Source organism: Pollachius pollachius (genome assembly GCF_949987615.1).
Source record: "Pollachius pollachius genome assembly, chromosome: 17".
In the NCBI taxonomy this organism is placed as follows: domain Eukaryota; kingdom Metazoa; phylum Chordata; class Actinopteri; order Gadiformes; family Gadidae; genus Pollachius; species Pollachius pollachius.
The window spans coordinates 7,058,337-7,070,479 of NC_136950.1; the positions used below are offsets into that span (position 1 = coordinate 7,058,337).

General features: G+C 46.7%; 2 protein-coding genes across 7 annotated transcripts in view; both read right to left on the reverse strand.

Annotated features, from left to right (window-relative positions):
• The window catches only part of LOC307088649 (polyunsaturated fatty acid lipoxygenase ALOX15B-like), a gene marked incomplete at both ends in the record, with an annotated part of 143,864 nt that overhangs the window by 19,745 nt on the left and 111,976 nt on the right, over positions 1-12,143 (reverse strand).
• Positions 1-12,143, reverse strand: part of arhgap21a (Rho GTPase activating protein 21a) — an 85,145-nt gene that overhangs the window by 8,142 nt on the left and 64,860 nt on the right. For all 6 annotated transcript variants that reach the window (XM_079754831.1, XM_079754832.1, XM_079754830.1 and 3 more), the window contains 13 exons: positions 8,441-8,587; positions 8,121-8,223; positions 7,689-7,722; positions 6,981-7,100; positions 5,494-5,787; positions 5,053-5,117; positions 4,666-4,814; positions 3,746-3,876; positions 2,294-2,452; positions 1,174-1,252; positions 993-1,066; positions 631-720; positions 299-424 (listed from right to left, as the gene is read on the reverse strand). In XM_079754831.1, the coding sequence (XP_079610957.1) occupies positions 299-424; positions 631-720; positions 993-1,066; positions 1,174-1,252; positions 2,294-2,452; positions 3,746-3,876; positions 4,666-4,814; positions 5,053-5,117; positions 5,494-5,787; positions 6,981-7,100; positions 7,689-7,722; positions 8,121-8,223; positions 8,441-8,587 (1,571 nt within the window). The remainder of the gene's footprint in view (positions 1-298; positions 425-630; positions 721-992; positions 1,067-1,173; positions 1,253-2,293; positions 2,453-3,745; positions 3,877-4,665; positions 4,815-5,052; positions 5,118-5,493; positions 5,788-6,980; positions 7,101-7,688; positions 7,723-8,120; positions 8,224-8,440; positions 8,588-12,143) is intronic.

Sequence of the window (12,143 nt, forward strand, 5' to 3'; positions counted from 1 at the left end):
CAGGGGAGAGACAGGGGAGAGACAGGCACAGGGGAGAGACAGGGGAGAGACAGGTACAGGGGAGAGACAGGGGACAGACAGGTACAGGGGAGAGAGACAGGGGACAGACAGGTACAGGGGAAAGACAGGAGACAGACAGGTACAGGGGAAAGACAGGAGAGAGACAGGAACAGGGGAGAGACAGGGGACAGACAGGTACAGGGGAGAGACAGGGGACAGACAGGTACAGGTGAGAGACAGACAGACAGACAGACAGACAGACAGACAGACAGACAGACAGACAGGTCCAGGTGCTCACATTGTGTATGAGGGTCTCTACGATGCGGTACTGGTCGGGCATGTGGGTCACCATGTCGGTCATGTTGTCCTCTGACCTGCGCACCAGCGTGGGACCGAACACAATGGCCAGGTTCCTGGGCTCCATCTGACACACACACACACACACACACACACACACACACACACACACACACACACAGACATACAAACACACACACGCACACACAAACACAACCACAATCAGAACAAACATTAGCACTTTAGCTTGACCCTGAGGCCTAACATAATGTATGTGCTGTTTGGTTCTGTCGACAGATCACCGCTAGCAGTGCACGTCTCCTGAATCCACACCTTGTTCTTCTCAGAGTTATCGGCGACGGCTTTGAGGTGAGCGGAGAGGAACTTGAGGGTCTGGTAGTGGTGGTCCGGCAGCTGGTGCAGCTGTAGTGAAGAGAGAGGCGAACACACTGGTTTACACTGTTTATCACAAGGACGCGTCAGCAAGCAGTACGCCGTCTAGGGGACACATCAGCATACTGCACACCATATGTAGAGAACACAGCACAGAGAAAAAGGACTCAACAAACACAGTCTCTAATATAAAGCACACCGCAGCATAGAGCACATCATGAAGAGCGTTTAGCACACGATACAACGCACAACGGAGTCTCTAGGATAATCAGGCCGCCAGGGGTAACGGTGTCGTAGCGTACCAGGCTTTTGATAGCTTTGAGTCGCTGCACCGGGTCCTCTATCCTGTTGGCCTCGATGAAGTCAGCGTACTTTTCTGTAGGAAACAAGAGACGGTGGCAGTGAGCCGGCTGATAAATGTAGAATGCTTTCAGTTGTTTTAACCTTGTAGTACTTTGTTATTAACACAGCTCAGAACCGTACCGTTGGTGAACAGCGGCTCAGGAAGCTTCCGGAAGAAGGACTTCAGCAGACTGCTGATCACGTTCAGGTCCCTCCATTTCTACAACACAGGAGGCAGGATCAAAGTTAAATGGATGAGAGGGAACAGATGTGTGTGACCGTGTGTGACCGTGTGTGTTTGGGATTGGTGTTGATGGATGGGGGGGTGTGTGTTTGTGTATGTGTGTGTGTGTTTGTAGTGGGTGTCAAGTGTTCTTGGTGTAGTGAGTGTGGATAAAGAACTGTGTCATCGTTGGGTTATGAGTCTCACATCGTCCTGGCTATCTTTGTGTGTGTGTGTAGTGTACAGTATGGACTGTGTGTGTGTGTATGTGTGTGTGTGTATGTGTGTGTGTAGTGTACAGTATGGACTGTGTGTGTCGATGTGTGTGTGTGTGTGTAGTGTACGGTATGGACTGTGTGTGTCTATGTGTGTGTAGTGACGGTGTGCAGTGAGTCTCACATTGTCCTGGGTGTCTATGTGTGTGTGTGTAGTGTACAGTATGGACTGTGTGTGTGTATGTGTGTGTGTGTATGTGTGTGTGTAGTGTACAGTATGGACTGTGTGTGTGCATGCGTGTGTGTGTATGTGTGTGTAGTGTACAGTATGGACTGTGTGTGTCGATGTATGTGTGTGTAGTGTACAGTATGGACTGTGTGTGTCTGTGTGTGTGTAGTGAGTCTCACATCGTCCTGGGTGTCGATATGTGTGTGTGTAGTGTACAGTATGGACTGTGTGTGTCTGTGTGTGTGTGTAGTGAGTCTCACATCGTCCTGGGTGTCGATGTGTGTGTGTGTAGTGTACAGTATGGACTGTGTGTGTCTGTGTGTGTGTGTAGTGAGTCTCACATCGTCCTGGGTGTCGATGTGTGTGTGTAGTACACACACACACAGTGGGCCAGCCCCTTGTGTGTCTGTGTGTGTGTGTAGTGAGTCTCACATCGTCCTGGGTGTCGATGTGTGTGTGTGTAGTGTACAGTATGGACTGTGTGTGTCTGTGTGTGTGTGTAGTGAGTCTCACATCGTCCTGGGTGTCGATGTGTGTGTGTGTAGTGTACAGTATGGACTGTGTGTGTCTGTGTGTGTGTGTAGTGAGTCTCACATCGTCCTGGGTGTCGATGTGGGCCAGCCCCTTGTGGTTGAGCTCGTCCTGCAGGGAGGAGATGGCGGTGTTGTTCCCCGGGACGCGGTAGATCCCCGTGTACTCCAGGCCTCGCTCCTCCACCACCCTGCAGCACACCTCCACGATCAGGGGCACAAACTACACACACACAGATAGAGACATACACACACACACACACACACACACACACACACACACACACACACACACACAGATAGAGACATACACATACACACACACACACACACACACACACACACAGATAGAGACATACACATACACACACACAGATAGAGACATACACACACACACACACACACAGATAGAGACATACACACACACACACACACAGATAGAGACATACACACACAGACACACACACACACACACACAAACACACACACACACAGATAGAGACATACACACACACACACACATACACGCAGACACACACAGACACAGAGATACAGACATACACACACAGACACAGACACACAGATACATACACACGCACACAAACACACACACACACACACACACAGAAACACACACACAAACAGAGATGAACATACAGAGAAGACTTGAAACTTGAGTGAAACTATGCCACTACCTTCAGTATGGATTTGTTCTGATCGTGTAGCTTCCTTAAGTACTAAAGAATAACTTCAGGTTGTATCACATCACAATATCTAGTATCTCGATACCAGGCTATCTGTTGCTAGATCCTGAAATTGATATTGTGTCTCACATCAGCACTAAAACAACAAGCTGTCAGCATCTCACTCGGAAGAATACAAATATTCAACCACACACACAGTGTGTCTCTGCTGTGTGTCTGATAATCCCCTGAATTCGATTCTTGTTATTTCCAAACCATACAGAGTAACATCTCTGTGAAAATAAGGTGGACCAACTTTGTATTCTGAACAATTGAATGGAAAATTATTCAAAGCAGTAAGTTCTTAGTTACTGAGTCATCCTAAAATAATACCCAAACCTAGATGTCTCCTGCTGGGGTGTTTCAGATTGACAAAGGAAACAATTGTTTCATGAAATCAAATCCCGATCCAAACATTTCTCCAGGGTTCTGTTCCGAATGGGGTTGATTTGATCTGACATGGTTAGTTTTTCTCTTGTTCAGCTAATTCACTACAAATATTTTATTTTCTATCACTTTGTTTCCTCCCCTGCGGTAATATTATACACCACATCATTTGAATGAATGAATGAATGATGGGATGGGCGAATTCATCATGAATCTCGCATGCATGAGTAAATAAATGAAGACATGGAGACACACGCAGACGGCAGAGTCAGACCTTGATCGCTCATTTCAGTGGGCCCGAAAGCGGCAGCGTTCACAACAGGTTCCACCCTCACTACTGACGGACGATATCTGAACACGGTAGTCCTCAGGTGAGGGGGTCCTACCTGGTTGGTCTGGGCGGGGGGGCAGTCGTCCAGGCGGACCCCAAACGTGAGCCCAGGACAGTGTTTACGGTCAAACTGCTTCTTCATCCGGGCTCTCCATGTCCCCTTGTCCTTAGGGGGGCTGCTTTCCCCTGGACACACACACACACGCACACACACACACACACACACACGCACGCACACGCACACGCACACACAGACACAGACACACACACACACACGCACACACACAAACACACACATGCACCCACAAAGAAACACACACACACACACACACACACACACACACACACAAAGACACACACGCACCCACAAAGAAACACACACACACACACACACACACAAAGACACACACACACACAGACACACACAATATCAGTAGGGCTCTGGTGCATTCCAACATAATTAGTAACAATAGTAACTAAGAATATGCTCTGGCACTAGGCGAGAGCCACATTGGTTTGGCGTAAATTTATGTGAGCGTAAAAACAGTCCAACATGTAGCCATCCCACCGTCTGGGCTCCATAATACTGTTGTGTTATTTCTACACAATCAAAGATGCAAACTACTTTCTATTAATAGATCACTTGTCGTGTTCTATTAACGCTTACGCCTACTTCGAGTCCAAAACTATACATGAGCTTATGCCACCTCCAGTTACATCATGCGTTTCTTATGCTACGAAATCAGCAAACCATTCAGCTGTCAGTATTTTGACACTTTTTACACTCTCAAATGAAAATAAAGACAAAGTAACTGTAGAGGGGGTGCATATAGGGGCAACACTGCCGTGCATATAGGGGCAACACTGCCGTGCATATAGGGGCAACACTGCCGTGCATATAGGGGCAACACTGCCGTGCATATAGGGGCAACACTGTGTGAATGGATGAACCAAAACCCTCCGAGGGTCTCCTACCTCTGTGCAGGTTCTGGCGCTCGGCCTCAGCTTTGGGCGACTGACCACCGCTGGCCTTGCCCTCTTTCTCCCGGTTCCCCCCCATCAGGGTGTTTCTGATGGACTGCCGGGGCACCTTAGGGGACACCTCCGTCTTACTGCCGGTAGGACTGGAGACACACACACACACACACACACACACAAACACATAGTAAGCACTAAAGGTGTCTGATTCATTACTTGCATTGTTTTGAATAAGAAGACATTTGTGCTCTGTTGGATCAGGTCAGACCCACCCCCCTCTCTTTCCTTCTCCCTCTCTCTCCCTCCACCCCAACTCGCTCTCCCCCATTCCCTCTGCACCTCCCTCTCTTCCCGCCTCCCTCTCTGTCCCTCCCCTCTGCTTACCTCATCAAGGTGTTGTACTCTTTGATCTTGCGGCTGATGAGGTCACGGCTGGTCATCACGGCGTTCTGAGACACACATACATAACCAATATCAGATCTCTGTAATGCTCGGGTCCATGTGGCCGTCCTTTAAGACACTGGTGTGTGCATGTGTGTCTGTGTATGATTGTGTGTGCGTGTGTCTGTGTATGTGTGTGTGTGTGTGTGTGTGTGTGTGTGTGTGTGTGTGTATGTGTGTGTGTGTGTGTGTGTGTGTGTGTGTGTGTGTGCGTGTGTGCGCGTGTGTGTGTGTGTGTGTGTGTGTGTGTCTGTGTGTGTGTGGTCTGACCTCGTGGTCCAGGTTCTCTTGGATGACTCTGGTGTGTGAGTGTCTGTGTGAGTGTGTATGGTGTGTGTGTGTGTGTGTGTGTCTGTGTGAGTGTGTGTGTGGAGGGGGTCTGACCTCGTGGTCCAGGTTCTCCTGGATGACCCTGATCCAGGCCAGCATGTCGTCGCGGTCCTCCGCCTGGAACAGGAGCTCACAGTCGGAGGTGGTGAGCCGCAGCACGTTCTTGCGCTTCGTGTCGCTGTACGAGATGTCCACCAGGCAGGCCTTGATGCTGATGGGCTGTGGCTCGTCCACCAGCCGGCAGTCGGTGTGCGCCTGCGCCTCCTTCCGGTCCCGGTACAGGCAGAGCGAGTGTCCCCGCAAGACCGCGTACATCTGCTTCCAGGGACGCATGCCGCCGCCACCACGCTGCAACGCACACACACACACAGGGTTACGCTATGGCCCGCCGCCAAACCCCCCCCGCGGCCATCGTCACCGGACGGGGGTTGGTGAGCTCTAGTGTTGGAGGCAAGCCGTCGATGGACGACCTCATGGGATGGACGCGGTCTATGGATCGACCGTAGGATGAGTCAGAGATGCAAATGACTTGCAAACGACTTGCCGGGAAGGGGCGGGGCTATGGTTATTTCTAGAGCGAGTGCTTTGAGATAAATCCAGGCCTTACGTGGTCATCCTGTATTGTTACTTTTTTTTAACAGTGTCATTTTCAATATAGTCAGGCTATATGTGACATTAAGGGATTTGGGTCATGTTTGTTGCGTCAGGAACAATACGACAAGCCCGGGCATATTGATGTCATAGTGGTTTATGGAGCGTTTAGAAAAGATAAACACTTTGGTCCATCAGACAAAGAAGCAGACAAAGAGAGGTAAGAGGATACGCTCTGGAAACAGGGCCAGATCTTATCAATCCCCTTCTATTTGTAAACTGTCAAATGCAGTGTAACTTCAACCCCAATTATATACGCCCCCACAACTGTGGGAAATGTGTGTGTGTGTTCCACCATATACTTCCCCACAAATGTGTTAAATATGTGTGAGTGTGTCATCATATACAGCCCCACAAACGTGTTTAATATGCGTGTGCGTGTGTCACGTATATATGGTAAAGAGGTTCGTAGCCGAGCACTTATAAGCAGTCCCTCCAGAAAAACGTGATTATGCGATCGCATAATTCAACGCAAAATCAGCCAAAGTCGGCATATTCATGCAGGGGCCGCATTTTTTCAAATATGCCGCACTTTCACCGCATAAATTGCCGATTTCCGCGCATGGGGCGCGGGGCTTGCATGATTTCATAATCCCCGCATTTTCGTTGCAAAAAAGTCACATATATCTTAGCAGAAAGTTGAAAAATGTTGCGTTTACTTTACACAAGAGCAGCCATTTCCCCCTGTTGCCATGCGAACGTTATGAAGTGACGTAATTACCCGACGTCAATGTCTCATTTCATCGCATAAAATTTCATAAATATGCCGCATATTTCATCACATTTTTTATGAAAACGTGCCGCATAATCAAGGATTTTGGGCCGCAACAATCACAAAAAAACGCCGCATTTTTCTGGAGGGACTGTATAAGGCATCAAACAGCACACACCTTGTTCTTGTCCGAGTGGAGCTGTTTAAAGTGCAGAAGCCCCTCTTTGGTGGCGGCGCAGAAAGTGTCGGAGGACGAATCTCTCCTGGACCCCGAATCCTCTGAGGAGCAGTCGGACACCTGAGGGACAAACGGCGTGAGAACACACCGACCAACCGGCCAGCCAGCCAGCACGCCTACGCCCTGAACGCTGGGCGGTCAGCTGCTGTACCGGGGGCGGCTCTCAAACAAGGGCCAGGAGAGGATTTGTGTGTTCGGGTGTTCGATTCCCATTGTTGGTAGTCTACCCGGGGTCTACCTTGAGCAAGAGGCCATAGCAACCACCCTGATCATTAATGACCATGCATCTGAATATTCTGAGTCACTTAGGTTCAAGCGGCTCGACGTCACTAAATATTACATACAAACGGATTATTCTGTTATATTACAGAACAACTTTCTTTAACTTTTCATTGTATATAAGAAGGTGTGTATTCAGCGTGTCTGGATAGAATAATGATTTAAAATCAAAATAGAATAAACAAATGAGAAACGATTGTGGGCTGTTGCTTTACTGGAATCGTAGCCCCGCCCGGTTCCTTTATGCTATCAGACGGGATCAACAGACATTGAAAGGAGAAACGGCCTCACAGGCTGCCCAGCATGCACACTCCTGTACCCGGTCAACACGGTCTATGTGTGGGGCTGTGTGGTGCACAGAGGACTCACCTTCTTCAGGCCTTTCAGGCCAGGGATGAGAGACCTTCGTTGGGGGGAAGAGAGGAGAGGAAAGGGTTTTAGATGGTTAGACCTGATCGTTCAAGGATGCAAAACCAATGATCATTCAAAAGCAAAAGTACATTCAAGCGGTAAAAAGTAGTAAACACTGAGAGAGGCCTACAATTGTGTGTTCATTGGTTACCACTATGCATTCAAAAAGATTGACAGACAAGAATTGGCTCCAGATTTCTCCCATATCTCTTCAGGGAGATTTAGTTAGTGTTTTTGAGGATCAGTTAACCAAATACTCAACGTCCATTAAAAAACATTAAGACAATTTGATTAATCTAACATTCGTCACCTGACACCATACAGAAAAAAGCATTTTGCCATGGTATAACAGAGTGATTAATATTGATTGGTGGTATGATGGAGGCTCACCCTCTGGCCTCCTCCCTGTGGAAGTCCAGCCCCTCATCGTAGGATTTGGACCTCTCAGTCCTGGAGGCAGAGTCTGAATCCGTCACCGTGAGGCAGAAAGAACCTGAGGGACAAGGGGAAGCAGAGGGCCAGTTCATTATGATCAATAATCACACACATGAAACCAGATGAAGCATATGTGAATATCAGACATCAAAATGTCATTTTTTAAAACAAGTTGCATTTTATAATTTGTGAACTCGATAACTAGACAGCTACTTATTCAAACGATATTAAAGCTAAACTTCAAACCAACTCAGAGGGGATTAATTAGCCCGCACCTTGGTCATGTGACCGCTGTCGGCGAATGAGAGGGGCCGTGACGGTGGGGCTCGAAGGTACGGTAGTGATGACGGGCGTCCCCGAGATGACAGCGCAGGCGGGGATAAGTAGCGTGTCGTGGTCAACGCTGGGACTCGAGGGTTCATCTGAGGACCAGAACACACATTTCATTATAAAGTGCATATGGGGGCCGAAACACACCACACACACATTTCATCATATATGGGGACCGGAACACACACATTTCATTATACAGAGCATACGAGGACCGCCCATGATCCACTTCTCGTAAACTCCTCTAAACATCATCGGCTATCAGTCTGAACACAAGGCTGAATATGTCAATACGATCCGGTGGTTGTAGATGCTGTTTAAACTCGCTGCAGTCCTTTGGGAGTATTTCTAAGTGGCTCCATATCGATTGCATGCTTTGATTAGACCCAGCCTCACTTAAAAATCGCTCTGGATAAAAACATCAGAATGTTAAAAACAAACTCTCGTTTGGTACCTCCCAGCACTTTACTCTTGTTTTCATCACCTTCAGCTGTGAGTCCCTTTTATAGGCCTGCTATAAACAGGTGTCTAGGAGCCCGGTGTACTGCCTGACCTCAGCGCTCGGGCCCTCAGGCCCCGCCCTGAGCTCCGGGGGAGTGGAAGGGAATGATGAGTCTGTTCCTAAATTACAAGGTTGTTTTGATTGCTCAGATTGGAATGTCTTCAAGGACTCTGCTTCAGATATTGATGAGCTGACTGACGGTGTATGCTGTTACATCTCTTTTTGTGAGGATTCTGTCATTCCTAAAAAACATGTAAAAGTGTATGCAAATAATAAGCCATTGGTCACTAGTTCCCTGAAACAAGTGCTAATGAAAAAACATAGTGCTTTTCACAACGGGGATGTGGATGAAATAGAGAGGCAACTAAGGAGGTCAGAGCAGAAATCAAGAGGGCTAAATTACAATATAAAAATAAGATAGAGGAGAGACTGGGAAGTAACAACTTGAAGGCAGCATGGGATGGTGTTAAAAGAATGACAGGTTTGCATAAAACACAAAACAAGCCAGTCCATATCCCAATGTATAAGAGTGATAGCGATTTATCTGAAGCATTGAACACATTCTTTTCACGTTTTGATATTCATTCATTATACATTTGACTTTTCAGATGAACATAAGAAACTAACTAAGGACCAAGCTCTGGTAAAGTCCACACCATTCTCAATTACACAAGAAGACGTTAGGTCAGTGTTTAAGAGAAATAAGGTCAATAAAAGTCTGGCTCCAGATGGTATTACTGGGAGATTGTTAAAGTGCTGTGCAGAACAGCTCTGCGGGGTGTTCACTGATATTTTTGAGATGTCCTTGGAACAGAGAAGGGTCCCAAAGGCATGGAAGGAGTCCATTATTGTTCCAGTGGCAAAGAGCAACACTACAAGGGCTTTAAATGTCTTCAGACCAGTGGCACTGACCTCACTGGTCATGAAGTAATTTGAAAAGATTGTCAAGTGTCCTGTTGTTCAGGGTGGGTGAGGCCCTGGACCCAAGGCAATTTGCATACAGGGCTAGAAGAGGGGTGGAGGATGCCCAGATGACACTACTAAATCTCCTGTAGAGTCATCTAGATGGTCCTGGCACACACGCCAGGCTTTTGTTTTTAGATTTTTCTTCTGCTTTTAATACTATCCGGCCACATGTTTTAGTCAGTAAACTACTATCAGAATTTAATCTTGAGAGTAATCTTGTAAACTGGACTATGGATTTCTTAACTAACAGAACACAACGAGTAAAGGTAAATGGTTGTCTCTCGGAAAGGCGTGTCTCTTCCACTGGCTCTCCCCAGGGTTGTGTACTTTCCCCTCTACTGTATATCCTCTAATGAATGTAGAAGTCAGCATATTAATTGACACATCCTGCAAATTGCTGATGACACATTATTGTTAGTTTACTGCATAAACATGAATCTCAGCATGGGCCAGTGGTTGATGAGTTTGTCAGTTGGTGTGACAAGTCTTTTCTTCAGCTTAACATCTCAAAGACAAAAGATATGGCCATTGATTTTAAAAGAAACCAATCTTGTTCTCCTCCACCTACTTACATAAATGGAAACTGCATAGAGGTGGTTGACCAGTATAAATATCTGGGAACAATGATAGACAATAAACTCAAATTTGACGTTAATACTGATACTATTTGCAAGAAGGGGCAACAACGATTGTACTTCCATCGAAAGCATAACTCTCAATGTCGATAAGGTTATGTTGTCTTTATTTTATGAATCATTTATTGAATCTGTTCTCACTTTTTCTTTTATTGCCTGGTATGGGGGCATCAGCCTTAGGGACTAAAACAACCTCAGCCATATTGTGGGGGTGGCTGGGAAGTTGATTGGCTGTCCACAAGTATCCTCGCTGAACATTTATGAGAAGCAGATAACTCAGAAAGCAATGTCTATATTGGACTGTAAAAATCACCCCCTTCATTGTTCATTTGAGGCCCTTCCCTCAGGCCGGAGACTAAGAGTCCCTCTTTCTAAGTCCAATAGGAAAAATAACTCTTTTATGCCTAGCGCAATACGTTTGCTCAATTTGCACAATTCTTTGCACATACCTGTAAATGTATTTGAATCTGATAACTAGATAAGTGTGACCGTTTTTTAACTTATATTAGCCTGTGTCTATCTCTTTGTCGTGTGTCCTTGTGTAGATTGTGTTTTTTATGTGTACCTGACTGCAAGACAAGTTTCCCTTTTGGGACAATAAAGTTAAACTGATGTATTCCTTTGCAGATAACAGAGTGATTCTGCTATCGCTGTTTGATTAGAAACAGATTTGATTACCGTCTGAAAGGCCGTCTGACAGCCATGACACACGCTGGCATAGCTTCATGTTAATCTACACCAGACACACACACACACACACACACACACACACACACGCACACACACACACCAGCCACATCACACTAATATGACGTCATTCACATCGTGTCATTGTGTCAAGTGTCAGGACAGAACAACAATATGACGAACCCTACAAGAAACAGAGTGTATACAACTGTCAACAACCCCGTACAGTGCAAAACTATAGATGGAAATGGAGCCTCTGTCTATATAAATCAATTATAATTAAGTCTAATTACGGCAATTCCCCATAAAACAATATAATTTCATTTATTCATTTATTTTAGTTTGTCATATGCTTGTGATCATGTGTTCGTGGGTAAACTAAAGCCAGAGTTACTGAACCGTGCGGATATTCCCCGCACTGTGTCTGTCCAAACAGGCCCCGAGATCAGGCAAGAAACCAGGAGAGATGGAGCTGATTTACATGATTACATTCCTACCAGTGCCCGAAAGCCCCTTCTTTATTGGTTGTTTGGGTGCATTTTAGATGCGGTCTCAAGAGCAGATGTTCTCCAACCGCCAACCGAGCCCCCGGTTACCACGGAGAGCTCCGGCGTGACCCCCCGCGTGCCAGGCCTGCCAACGCTTGTAGAGGCCGGCTGTTTTACGCAACCATCTGTTTTCATGCCCACCTCTCTCTCTTATCTTATTCTGTGTTCCCTCTCTCATTTCATCCGCTCTCTCAATTTCTCCCCTCTTTCCTTCCTTCAGTCTCTAGCCCTTTTTTCCTTTCTCTATTAGTCTATTTCAACTCTCCCTGCCCCTATATTTCTTTCCCCCCTATATTTTCTTTCCCCTTTC